The following is a 14224-nucleotide window of genomic DNA, read 5'->3' as shown; positions in this document are numbered from 1 at the left end:
TCTATCATAATGAAATAATGATCTGTCCAGCACCAAGCCAAGTATTGCACAGGAGGCCAATTATAAACTTCAGTCACAACAACCAACACTTCATTTTCATTCACTTTCAACAATAAATCTAGTTTTTAAGAACAGCTGATCTCTGCTTGTTAAAATATTACACAGGTATGAATAGTTTTCACTGATCTGGGGATATTACTGAACAAGATCTGACAGAAAATGTTTTGTTTCCCCATTTTAAGATTCCTGTGAAAAGAATCAATTTATTTTTTCCTGATGCTTAAAAAAGCTGAAGTCTAAACCTGCTGTTAATGTGGCTGATGGACTTGAGAAGCTATTTGCATAGCCTGTCAACCAGATTATGTAATACCATCTACATTACTAGAACTACTCCCAACAACTCATCATTGACAAGCGATTAAAACATAAGTATGCAAGGCCATTGGTCTTGCAACATTTTTCTGCAAATACATAAATGGTTGTTAAATATGCCATTGCACATACACGCTGAGAGGTTTGAACATTTGGCCAAATTACCAAAAACATACAGATTACAAAGAAGCAAAATGAACTGTGATTTGCAATGACTAATATTTTAATCAAAGAGGCAAATGCTGACTTTAAACTACAGTGGGACAGACTTTCACTTTGATGACAAATATTGTCACACAAATTCAAAACTGTACAGCTTTATATTAACAGTTCAGTTGAAAAATTCTAGTAATATTGTTTATTTTCTGCTCAGAAACAGCTGATTTGTAATAACAAGGTTATTTCTGTTCCATTAATCATAAACAATTTTAGTTCAATCATGATTTAAAAACAAATCAAAGCCTACAATTGACCAGTCAAACATGTTAAAACCTTGCCTTCTAGAACTGAACAATTTGGCAGTTTTTCTTAAAACCTACCCAAACTTTCTGTTTTCATCACAAACGAACGCTGCATTTGCTCACACCGTGTCTTTTTATAGGACGTTTTCCACGGTCTTTGGAATATTCAACAACTTTCAGCTTAAAAGCAGCTGAAAAAGAAACAGTCTGTGAAAATCATGTAATTCGCTCTCAGCTGTGCTCATATGCCTACTGGGATCCTGGCACTTCCCATGCTTAAATACTTAAATGGAATTTTAATGATTGTTTTCCTTTTGAAACCACAAATTGCTAATAATATTGAAGTTTGTGGAAGGTGAATAAATCCTATTATCCTGTCCAGAAACACCCTAAAATGCTAGTAAACCAAACCAGCATTCAGGTATACCTCAAAATCATAGCCAAGAGTAAATATGTAAACACTGCCACTTCTAAAATGGTATTGTAAATTACCAAAGGGGGAGGAAGTGGTTGGCAGGTTCATTCAAGTCTCCTGTAAGTAAGCTACATGCCTGGCACATATCCAGCAGCAAAACCCATACCATGTGTATAGGATGAACAATGATAAAGGAAAATGATAGAGAATAGAATTTTACAATAGTTAGAAGAAAGAACTGCCTTATAATTTAAATAGGAACTAACTTCCCATATTTTGATTAAGATTTCTGTCCTACCTGCATATTTTATTACAACCTACATGCCAAGACACTATTTCAAAAAGCGAATTCAATGAACTCAGCCAATTAACAAAAGAAACACCAAGTCACAGTCTCTCGGTAAAGACAAGTAACAAAGATCAGTAACAAAACCATGTAGAGTAATTACAAACAAGAAATGTGTTACAGTGATGGACGATGTAGGAAGAACAGTAACACTTTATTAGAAAAATATTCAAAAAAATACTGGATATAGAACAAAATTTTCTGGTAAAAATCTAAGAATTCTGAACTGCTTATTTACCTCATTCAGATAAATATTAAATCACAGCTGTACACAGAGACTCTTACTACTTTACAGTTTAAATAAATCATGTGTATGGGTTGAATAAGTTAATTGGTAAAATTTGGATTGATTTTACATCAAAACAATACTTCACTGGGTTACAGCATATAGCATTTCATACTAACACCTGCACTTAGTCAAATGGAAATGTAGATCCGTCTTTATAATTCAGAAGGCTAAATATACCATTTCTCTAGGTGTTTTATATTCTCAGCTATCAAGTGACTTTTTTTGAAAACTTCACTATTCCAATACAAAGCACCTATTTCATATACAAAAGTACTCATTTGTGCTGCTGGTAGAAAACAGGAAAATACTAAAAATATCATTTAAACGCATTTAAGATATCAAATCAGTTTTAACAATGTCTTATTTTCATCTGTAGGTAACTATAAAACTATCTACATTCATTCAATAATGTCAGTATAAACACTCTCAACATTCTCACGCAAATAGTGAAGAAAAACTTTTTTCTCCATTCATGTCCCTAATTTGGTACCATCCGATCATCAAAGCACGATCATAAGACTTCACCACTTGGACAGGCGACTAACACAGCCCATTGCAGGATGTAGATAACGGGGGTGAAAGAGAAACCTCGTAACTGCTGTTACTATTAATTTCCTATTAGCTGATTTGTTAAAAACACTCTCCACCTAACTTTCCCAAGTAAAATAAAGAGAGCCTGCGAGGAAACGGAAAGTCGTCCACTTTCTCATTATTTGCCCAGGAGGAAGAGGGAAAAGTTATCGAAGCCCGGACCCCCGCTCCCCTCACCTTGGATAACGTGCTCCGGGGAGATGGTTTTCTTCTCCGACTTGTTGCAGATCTCGTTGGCCTCCGAAGAAATAAGGTGAATGAACTCGGTGCAGCAGTTCACCACCAACTCCCTGGCTTCGTTCGCCACCCGCACGTTCGGCAGCGTCTCCTTGATCATTTTATTGATGGCCGCTCGGGGGATGGTCAGGTCGTCGTCGTTGTTACCAGACGCCGAAGCCATCTCACTTTATATACTTTTGCCTTAATAAAATAATAAAAAAAACTAAAAACCTCCCAGTTGGTCTGAACACCCCCGCCCACAGTTCAAGGGGGTGAACGAGCGGCTCCTTTTGTGGTTGAAACCCCCTTCTCCCCTCCTTTTCCACGTGGCCTTCCTCTTGCCTCGGACTCCCCCGGGCCCTCAGCCACTCTCATCCAATCTCCGACTGAGCACCTGCAGTCCGATCACCGAGCAGAGCCCCTTCCTTCCCTCCGCCTCCCTCATTCCCCCGCACCCAGCTGCGGCGCCATCTTCAATCGTCCACCGGAAGCCATCCGCGAAGCCGCGCCGCCCCGCCCCGCACTTCCGCCGGTTGCTCCCCTCTCTCTCCCCTCCCCTCCCCAACGCCGGCCGCGGGGGCCGGGGCCGGGGCCGGGGCCTGTGAAACACTCCTCTCCTCCCTTCCTGTCCCGGCAACAGCTGTGGAAAAAACCCTCCATTCCCTTCTCCTAACCCCGTCCGTCCCCTATCCACTACTACACCCTCCGTACTCCTGCCCTCTACCCTCCTAACCCTAATCCCGCACTCTGTCCTTCTACCCTTTCGTGTCCCATCTCCTCTGCCCTTCACTCCCCACCCCACTCCGCCACTACCCCTCCCTTTCCACTTTCCTACCTCCTCGCGCCCCTCTACCTCTCTATTACACACCTTTCTATTTACTTTCATTGATTTGCTGCCCCATCCCCCATTTGTGTGTGTTTATTCATGAATACTTTCCTTTGTCATGTCGTTATCACAGAGAAACTGCAATCATACCCACATACGAGGTTGTAGAGGAGGAAAAAATACCTGGGTATGTATGTGTGTATGTATGTATATAAATACCTGGGTACAGATGGTTGTCATGATTTTCAATTGATATCGTTTGATTGGCATTGTATACAGTACTCTCAAGATAGTGGTAACAGTGAAGTGGATTCTCACGGTGCAAAAAGCCTGTCCAGTGATCCAGAGGTAAATCTCAAGGGTGTGACAGCTGCTGCCTTCACTAGATTATCGTTAAGGTGGATTGGTTCCGTCACATTCCTCACTTGAATGTACATGAAATCAGTATTGACTGTGGAGAAAAAAAAATGAGTGGTGCTTTACCCTTAAAATGGCATTAGGCAACATAATTGTGAAATATTTAGAAGTGCCAATGCTGTCATGTCTCTCTGGTAGTGGTGGTATATGATTCCCAATATGCAATTGATTATCATCTCACAATCATAAACTCAAGAGATGGTGCAGATGCTGGAGATCTTGAGCCTCGCGCCAAATGCTGGAGAAAGTTAGCAAGTCAGGCAGCATCTATGGAGGGGGATAAACCGTCGGTGTTCTGGGCTGAGATCCTTCACCAGGGCCTCCACAGCTGCCAATTGACTTGCTGCATTCCTCCACCATTTTGTGATGACTGCACAATTCTCTTTGCATTTTATTCACTTTATAGAGCATTTTAGGAAAGGCCAGCATTGCCTATCTCTGTTTGTCCCCGGGACTTAAACCTCTGCAGTACTTGTGGTGCAGTTACTCCCCTGCCTCGGTGCCCTCGTCTCTCGGTCTCCTTGCTCTCCTTCCCCTGGCAGTTGCTGATGCCTGCAGCTCGTCAGGCTGTGCAGAGTGCGACGGGTAACAAAGTTACCCTCAGTGACTCAGTGCTCCCTCAGTGACTCCCTTGTCCAATCATTCTCCCCACTAATCTCCCTCCCAGCACTTACTGTACCTCTGCAAGTGGCCTAAGTGCTGCACCTGCCCATTCACCTCCATTCAAGGCCCCAAACAGTCTTTCCAGGTGAGGCAACAGTTCACCTGTGAATCTGTTGGGGTTGTCTATTGAGTCCAGTGTTCCCAATGTGGCCTCTTCTACATTGGTGAGACCTGTCATAAATGGGGGTCCGCTTTGTTGAGCACCTCTGCTCTCTCCACCAAAAACAGAACTTCCCGATGGCTAAACATTTTCATTCCGATTGCCATTCTCGTGCTGAGCCATGGCCTCCTCTTGTGCCAAGGTCAGGCCACCTTCAGGGTGGAAGAGCAATATCTTGTATTCCATGTCAGTAGCCTCCAACCTGGGCATGAATATCAATTTCTCCTTCAGGAAAAAAAAATCCTCCCCCTCCTCTCTTCTTTTATTGCCCATTCTGGTGTCTTACCTCTTCTCACCCGCCTATAATTTCCCCCAGGTCTCCTCCTTCTTCCCTTTCTCCTATGATTTGGTCTCCTCTCCTGTCAGGTTCCTTCCTGTCCTGTCAGATTCCTTCATCTGAAAAAGGCAGCAGAAGAGATTGTAGAGGCATTAGTAATCTTTCAATCACTAGATTCATTAATGGTTCTGAACAACTGAATGGTTCTGAGGTAAAAGACAGGGGTTACAGGGAGGTAGTTGCCCCAAGGCTACAGGAGAGAGATAACTGGGTGACAGTCAGGAGAGGGAAGGGTGAATGTCAGATAGTGAAGAGCACCCCTATGCCTGCTCCCCTCAATAGTAAGTACTCCACTTTTGAGTATTGTTGGGGAGGGACCTACTTGGAGGAAGCAACAGTGGCCGTGCCTCTGGCACTGAGTCTGACCCTGTGGCTCAGAAGAGTAGGGAACTGAAGAGGATGGCAGCAGTAATCGGGGACTCTATCATCAGGGGTCAGATAGGCGATTCTGTGGGCGCAAAAAAGAAACAAGGATGGTAGTTTGCCTCCCAGGTGCCAGGGTCTGTGATGTTTCGGAACGTGTCCACAATATCCTGAAAAGGGAGGTGAGGGCCAGAGGTTGTGGTACATGTTAGTACCAACGACATAGGTAGAAAAGGGGATGACATCCTGAAAACAGAATTCAGGGAGTTAGGAAAGAAACTGAGTAGCAGGAGCTCAAAGGTAGTAATCAATAGTGAGGATAGGAATAGAATGAAGTGGAACATGAATATGTGGCTGAATAGTTGGAGCAGGGACAGGGATTCAGATTTCTGGATAATTGGGACCTCTTCTGGGGCAGGTGGGAGCTGTACAAAAGGGGCAAGTTGCAGTTGAATCCAAGGGGAACCAATATTCTAACAGACAGGTTTTCTAGAGCTGTTGGGAGTGGCTTAAGCTAATATGGCAAGAGGATGGGAACCAGGATGACGGAGCTGAGCATGAACCAGCAGGTTTACAAGTAGATGATGGGTATAATATGAAGGTCAGGAATGACAAGCCAATGATTGGGTACAAATGTTAACAAGAGCAGAGAGTTAAATTGTACCACAGAGGCAAATTTCAAAAGGGCGAAGAATGCAGGACTGAAGGTGTTGTATTTAGATGTGCGTAGCATTCAGAATAAGGTGGATGAATTAGTGGCACAATTAGAGATTGGTCGGTATGACATTGTGGGCAACACTGAGCCATGGCTGAAAGAAGGCCATAGTTGAAAACTTAACATCAAAGTACATACTTTGTATCGAAAGGACAAGCAGGAAGCTATAGGTGCTTGTGAGGTTCTGTTGGTAAGAGATGGAATTACATCTTTAGAAAGAGATAACATAGGGACAGAGAATCAGAATCAGGTTTATAATCACCGGCATGTGACGTGAAATCTTTGTGGGTAGAGTTAAGAAATTGCAAGGGTAAAAAAAAAACTATGGGAATCAGATATAGGCCTCCAAATAGTAACCACAATGTGGGGTTGAGATTGCAAAGGCAGCTGGAAAAAGTCTGTAATAAGTGTAATGTCATGGTTGTAATGGAGGACTTCAATATGCAAGTGGATTGGGAAAATCATATTGGTGTCAGATCGCAGGAGGGGGGATTTGTTGAATGCCATTGAGATGTTTTTTTAGAGCCTGTTAGGAGAAAGGCTATCTTAGAGTGGGTATCGTGTAATAACCCAGATTTTATCAGGGAGCTTAATGTAAAGGAACCCTAGGAAGCAGTGATCATAATATGATTGAATTCACACTGCAGTTTGAGAGGGAGAAGCATAACTCACATGTATCTGTATTGCAATGGAATAAAAGGAATTACAGAGGTATGAGAGAGGAGCTTGCCCAGGTGGATTGGAGGAGGAAATTGGCGGGGATGACTGCAGAGCAGAAAAGACTGAAGTGTCCGGGAGTAATTCACAAGGTGCAGGATTTGTCCCACAGAGGAAGAAATTCTCAAAGAGCAAGGGTAAGCAACCATGGCTGACAAAGCTTAACCTCAGTGGTTGGGAAAATGTTGGACTCTATTATTAAGGATGAGGTTTCAAGGTACTTGGAGACTAATGTCAAAGTCAGCATGATTTCTGTAAAGGAAAATCTTGCCTGACAAATCTGTTAGAGTTCTTCGAGGAAGTAACCAGGAGGGTGGACATAGGAAAGGCAGTGGATGTCATTTACTTGGATATTCAGAAGGCGTTTGATAAGGTGCCACACATGAGGCTGCTAAAATCCTATGGCATTACAGGAAAGATACTGATATGGATAGAGGAATGGCAGACAGGAGGCAGTGAGTGGGAATAAGTGACTTTACGTATTGTTTGCCAGTGATTTAGGTAATAGCGTTGTGGCAAACTTTACGGATGATACGAAGATAGGTGGAAGGGTAGGTATTGCTGAAGAAGTAATGTGATTTCAGCAGGACTTAATTGGAAGAATGGGCATAAAAGTGGCAGATGGAATACAGTGTTGAGAAATGTATGATAATGCATTTGGGGTAAAAGGAACAATAGTGCAGACTATTATCTAAATGGGGAGAAGGTTCAAGTATCAGAGGGTCAAAGGGATTTGGGAATCCTTGTGCAAGTCTCCTAGAAGGTTAATTTACAGGTTGAGTCTGTGGTAAAGAAGGCAAATGCAATGTTGGCATTTATTTCAAGGGGAATAGAATATAAAAACAAGGAGATAATGCTGAGCCTTTAAAACACTAGTCAGGCTGCACGTAGAGTATTGTCAACTGTTTTGGACCCCATATCTCAGAAAGGATGTGTTGTCATTGGAGAGAGTCCAGAGGAGGTTGACAAGGATGATTCCAGAAATGAAGTGGTTAACACGTGGAGTGTTTGACAGCTTTTGGTCTGTACTCACTGAAATTTAGAACAATGTGGGGGATCCCATTGAAACCTTTTGAATGTTGAAAGGACTAAATAAGGTGGATGTGGAGAGGATGTTCCAGAACTAGATGGCAGAGCCTCAAAATTGAGGGGTGACCTTTTAGAACAGATGTAAGGGGGAGAGTAGTGAATCTGTGGAATACTCTGCTATAGACTACAGTGGAGGCCATGTCCATGGGTATATTTAAAGAGGAAGTTGATAGTTTCCTGATTGATCAGGGTATCAAAGGATATGACAAGAAGGCAGGATTGAGTGGGATCCAGGATCAACCATGATGGAATGGCAGAGCAGACTCAATGGGCTGAATGGCCTAATTCTCCTATATCTTAAGGATTAGAAAATTGCAAATGTTATTCTACTCTTTTAAGAAGAGAAGAAGGCAAAAGAAAGGAAATTTTAGGCCAGTTAGCCTGACTTCAGTGGTTGGGAAGATGTTGAAGTCCATTATCAAGGATGAGGTTTCGGGGTACTTGGAAACACATGATAAAATCTGCATGGTTTCCTTAAAGGCAAATCTTGCCTGACAAATCTGTTGGAAATTTGAGAAAATAACAGTCAGGATTGGCAAAGGAGAGTCAGTGGATGTTGTTTATTTGTATTTTCAGAAGGCCTTTGACAAGATGCCACACATGAGTTTGCTTATCATGATTAGAGCCAATGGTATTATAGGAAAGATACTAGCATGGAGCCAAAGAGTGGGAATAAAGTTCTTCTTTTAGTGACCTGCAGGTGACTAGTGATGTTTGACAGGGGTTGGTGTTGGGACCATTTCTTTTCATGTTATATTTGGAAGGTGAAATTGATAGCTTTAAGGCTATGTTTATGGACAATACAAAGATAGGTCAGGGACAGATCATATTGAAGAGGCAGGGAGTCTGCAGAAGGGCTTAGGGAGGTAGGGAAAGTGAGCAAAGAAATGGCTGATGGAATATCGTGTAGGGAAGTGTATGGACATGGACCATGAAGGAATAAAGGCAATTCTCCCAGAAATTATCTCTAGTCAGAAAGTCAAAGGCAGGGTAGCACCAAAAATTATATGCCACACAATTCATTTAAATAGACTTATTTTGACATGGATGCTGCCTGATTTGACAACTGTTAAGAAAAAAATATAAAAAATCAGTGCAACACGCACAAAATGCTGGAGACCAGAATAGATCAGCCATCCTGCAATTCAGTGAGATCATGGCTTATTTAATATTGGCCTCAGCTCCATTGTTGCTCTTGTTCTACACAACTACCAAGTCTCCTTAAAAACACGAGGAAATCTGCAGATCCTGGAAATTCAAGCAACACACACAAAATGCTGGTGGAACGCAGCAGGCCAGGCAGCATCTATAGGAAGAAGCACTGTCGTCCTGACGAAGGGTCTCGGCCCGGAACGTCGACAGTGCTTCTTCCTATAGATGCTGCCTAGCCTGCTGCGTTCCACCAGCATTTTGTGTGTGTCCTAAGTCTGTTGTCCAGAAATCTATTTCAGCCTTGAATATGCAATGGCTCAGCATACACAGCTCTTTGGCATGGAGAATTCCAAAAGTTTGAAGCCCTTTGAGAGAAGAAATACAAGACCTAAATATATTTTATTTTCAATGCAGTCACCTTTTCTCTCATTTTCTTTTTCTTTCAAATTTCTGGTACAAGAGATGCTCCTTTATTTTGTTTGTGTGTGTGTGTGTGTGTGTGTGGATCGGAAGCATGCATATTAATACCCTCAGCCACCAGTGTGTGGCGCTCGGTGTCCATTGCAGTTGAAATTACTTCCCCCATCGATAACAGACCGTGCGCATTCTATGTGCCAGTTTCACAGCGAAAGGAACAAATGTCATTTCAAAATAAGAGAGTTTAATCTGTACATTTGTGCTCAAACATTGTTGCACTAAAATAGGCGTTTTAAATTTACTTATAGGATGTAGGTGTGGCCGGAAAGGCAGGCATTTAGTGTTAGTTTGTACTGGTAACTGCGTTTTGAGAACCTGGCAGGAAGCTCTTTCATCTACTGCTGCAGTTCCTCCTGGTAAAGGACGAGAGTTTCTGGCTCAGTCCCAGCAAAGAACCATACTTCCAGGGCAGAAGAGTGTGTGGCTTGGAAGGGAAACTGCTGGCGGATCCCAATCACCTGCTGTCTTCGTCTAGGTGAGGGGCAACACCTGTCTTGTACTCAGAATTGGAGTCAGGTTTAATATCACTGGCATATGTCATGAAATTTGTTGTTTTGCCACAGCAGTATAGTGCAATAAATAATTTATAAAACCTATAAATTATAATGAAATATATTTTAAAATAAAATAATTAAGTAGTACAAGAAAAGAAAAAAATAGTGAGGTAGTGTACATGGATTAATTGTCCATTCAGAAATCTAATGGTGAAGAAGCTGTTCCTAAAACATTGAGTGTGTGTTTTTAGGCTCTTGTGCCTCCTCTCTGATGTTAGCAATGAGAAGAGGGCATGTTCTGGGTGATGAGGGGGGGCATCCTTAATGAAAGATCCTCCTCTTTCCCCTCCCCACCTTTTTATTCTGGCTTCTGCCCCATCCCTTTCAATCCAGAGGAAGGGTCTTGGCCCAAATGTTGACTGTTTATTCCCCTCTGTCGATACTACCTAATCTGCTGAGTTCCTCCAGCATGTTTTATGTGCTGTACTGTTAGGGAGAGTTGTTCTATATTGTGTCTGCTCCTTCATTGTAAGGTGACTGCTCAGCTTCTGTGATGCCCAGAAACTTAGAAAACTTTGCTACCGCCTTCAAAAGCATCCCAAATCATCCATGTGCATCTTTAATCCCCAAACTGATTTATTTCACATCTTACAGTTGATCGCGACATCCAACTTTCTAGTATGCTATGAAGTGTTCATTATTTTGCAGGGATTTATAGGAATATAAATAACTGCCACAGTTTTAGCAAGCAAATTACTCCAGTCTAATTATAAGCCAATATTGTGGGTAGGTCAGTGGCTTTTGTGAGAACCAGTTCTCAGACCCTCTCACTGTTAGGATGGCTGGATCATTGCATGGAGTATGTCCCCAGTACCCACAGATCATATCGTGGAGTTTGCACTTTTAGTCCCTCACATGTCACAGCCGTCCCACCACAAGAAGTCAGACAGGTGAGAATCTTGCCCATGCAGAAAAGCAAATCATAAACCCAAAAGAGATTCTGCAGGTGCTGGATATCCTGAGAGCTATGCACAAAATGCTGCAGGAACTCAGCAGGTTAGGCAGCATCTACGGAAATGAATAAAGAGTTGACATTCCCGGCTGAGACCTATCATCAGGAAGGGGGAAGATGCCAGAATAAGAAAGTTGAAGGAGGGGTCGGAGGGCAGGCTAAAAGGTGATATTAGAAGCCAGGTGGGTGGGAGAGAGGGGATGAAGTAAGAAGCTGGGAGGTGAGAGGTAGAAAAAGCAAAGGGTTGGAGAAGAAGGAATCATAGGAGAGGAGAGTGGATCATGGGAGGAGGAGAACCTGGGGGAGGTGATAGGCAGGTGAGAGAAAAGGTAAGAGGCCAGAGTGGATAAAGTAACAAATAGAACTCCATTTCTTCAGAACAGCAAGGAAGAGAAAACACTAGACTGCATAAGAAAAATGGTGGAATCTGTCATCAAGGACGTAGTAACTGGGCACTTAAAAATAACTGTAATACTGGGTAGAGTAAACATGGATTATGAAATCATATTCTATAAACATATCATTGAGCTTTTTGAGATTGTAACTAGAGGCATTAGAAGGCAAACCAGTTCCTGAGTTTAGAGTCATTCACATTTGTAGATCTGAAATCTCACACAGATCACTGTGAGTAACAATGGTGGATTTCCTCCCCTGAAGGACATCAGTGAACGATCTTGCAGATTCAGGGCTGTCATTATCATTAATTGCCTTTGTTAAACTTAAAGTTAACTGATATACTCCTGGGATGATAGTTTGTTCCTTGAGGAGAAGTTAGGCAGTCCATGCCATCTTAAATGTGGGAAAAATGAGAGGTGATCTCACAGAAAAATACAAAATTCTTATGGTGCTCAGCCACGGGCAATGGTTCCCCTGATGAAAGTGTCTGGAGCCAGAAATCAAAGTTTCACAGTCTGGAGATGGGATTTCTGGGGAAAAAAGAAGAACCTTTGGAATTCTCAACACATGGAGGTACCTTCATGAACTCCCACAACCCCCAATGGCCTTGTGATTTCAGTCTCTGAGGTTGATGTGAGAGCATCCTTCAGGAGGGTAAACCTACAGGAAGCATCCAGCCCAGACAAGGTCCCTGGCTGAATACTAAACACCTGTACTGATCAACTGATGGGAGTGTTCACGCATATCTTTAACCTCTCACTTAGTCAGTCTGAGATACCCATCTGCTTTAAGCGGGCTTCACTTATACCTGTGCCTAAGAAAAATGTGGTAACCTGCCTCAATGACTATTGTTCAGTAGTGCTTGCATCCACTGTGATGAAATGCATTGAGAGGTTGCTGATGAAACATACAACTCCTGTCTGAGAACTGACTCCAATTTGCTTACTGTTACAACAGGCCAACAGCAGATGCCATTTCATTTGCTCTTCACTCTGGACAGTGAAGAATCATTCTTCATTGGCTACATCTCAGCATTCAGTACTAGCAATCCCTCAAAACTATTCAATAAGCTCCAAGACCTGGGCCTCAGTACTTCCTTGTGCAACTGGATCCTCAATTTCCTCACTTGCAGACCCCAGTCAGTTCAAATTGGCAACAACATCTCATCCACAATCTCCATCAGTGCAGATGCACCACCAGGCTCTGCTTAGTCCCCTGATTAACTCACTTTATACTTATGACTGTAAAGCTATGCACAGCTCCAATGCCATATTTAAGTTTGCCGATGACACTACTGTCGCTGGCCAAATAAAAAGTGATGATGAACCAGCATATAGGAAGGAATTTGAAAATCTGGCTGCATGTTGCCACAACAACCTCTCACTCTATGTCAGCAAGACCGAGGAGATGGTTTATTGACTACAAGAGGAGGAAACCAGAGGTCTATAATCCAGCCCTCATCAGAGTATCAGAGGTAGAGAGGGTCGGCAACTTCAAGATTCTCGGTGTTATCATTTAAGCCCCTCTGCTTTCTTAGAAATTTGTGTAGATTTGACACATCATCTAAAACTTTGACAGACTTCTGTAGATGTGTGGGTGTAGAGTTTTTTGACTGGTTGCATCACAGCCTAGGATGGAAACACCAATGCCCTTGTACGGAGAAGTCTACAACAGGTAGTAGAGACAGCCCAGTGCATCACCGGTAAAGCCTTCCCCATCACTGAGCACATCTACATGGAGCACTCTCACAGGAAAGCAGCATCCATCATCAAGGACCTCCAGCATCCAGGCCATGCTCTCTTCTCACTGTTGCAATCAGGAAGGAGGTACAAGAGCCTCAGGACCAAATATCAGGCTCAGGGACAGTTTTTGCCTCTTAACCATCAGGCTCTTGAACCAGAGAAAATAACTTCACTACCCCAACACAGATCTGTTCCCACAACCTATAGATTCATTTTCAAGGACTCTTCATCTCATGTTCTCGATATTTATTGCTTTTTTTTGTATTCGTACTGTTGTCTTTTGCACATTAGTTGTTTTCTGTCTTGTTCTGTGCAGTCTGTCATTGATTCTATTGTGTTTTAATGTGAATACCTGCAAGAACATGAACCTTAGGGTTGTACATGGTGACATGTATGCACTTTGATAATAAATTTACTTTGAACTTTGAACTCAAGTGGTTGTGGAAAATGTTCTACCAAGTGTATAAGAATGGATGTTGATAAATGTTCAGATATTAAGAAAATAAAAGGATAGATAATTAATATAAAAATGCACACTAGAGTAAAATAGGCTGCAGAGTGATATTGAATGATAGCATAGACATGAGGGGATGAATGGCCTATTGCTACTTCTATTTTTTTTGTTCATAAAACAGCAATGGTCATTCTGATTGGATGTAAAAGTACAGGCAATGTACCAACTTATTGGAATTGCTATTGGTTTATCATTGTCACACATACCAATATGAAGTAAAAGCTTGATTTGAATACCATTCAGAACATGCAATGCTGTGCAAAAGCACATATATAGGTATATATAGCTAGCAGGCCCAAGACTTTAGTGCAGTACTTTGTCAACGTGGAGTGGGGAGTGAGTTTGTAAATCAGGTGGGAGCAAATGATGTTGGGAATGGTGAGGGTGGTGCATGGCGGGAAGGGTGTGGGGAAAGGTGGCAGAGCAGGAGTGCCAGGGGCAGGGGTGGGTGGCACAG

At 42.4% G+C, this 14224-nt stretch overlaps 1 protein-coding gene and 1 long non-coding RNA gene across 2 annotated transcripts in view; one reads left to right on the top strand and one right to left on the bottom strand.

Annotated features, from left to right (window-relative positions):
- dr1 (down-regulator of transcription 1) overlaps positions 1-3182 on the bottom strand; it is a 35497-nt gene extending 32315 nt beyond the window's left edge. The window contains exon 1 of the mRNA XM_059983921.1: positions 2652-3182. Within this exon, the coding sequence (XP_059839904.1) occupies positions 2652-2874 (223 nt within the window). The 5' untranslated portion in view covers positions 2875-3182. The remainder of the gene's footprint in view (positions 1-2651) is intronic.
- A 39-nt stretch (positions 3183-3221) lies between these two features.
- LOC132401753 (uncharacterized) lies at positions 3222-13682 on the top strand. The gene is made up of 3 exons (XR_009514693.1): positions 3222-3706; positions 9858-10084; positions 12469-13682. It is a non-coding gene; the product is annotated as an uncharacterized LOC132401753 (long non-coding RNA).
- The last annotated feature ends 542 nt before the right edge of the window (positions 13683-14224 follow it).

Source organism: Hypanus sabinus, chromosome 11 (assembly GCF_030144855.1).
Source record: "Hypanus sabinus isolate sHypSab1 chromosome 11, sHypSab1.hap1, whole genome shotgun sequence".
Lineage (NCBI taxonomy): Eukaryota > Metazoa > Chordata > Chondrichthyes > Myliobatiformes > Dasyatidae > Hypanus > Hypanus sabinus.
The sequence above is the reverse complement of the archived record's forward strand: the minus strand, read 5'-3'. Positions and strand labels throughout refer to the sequence as shown.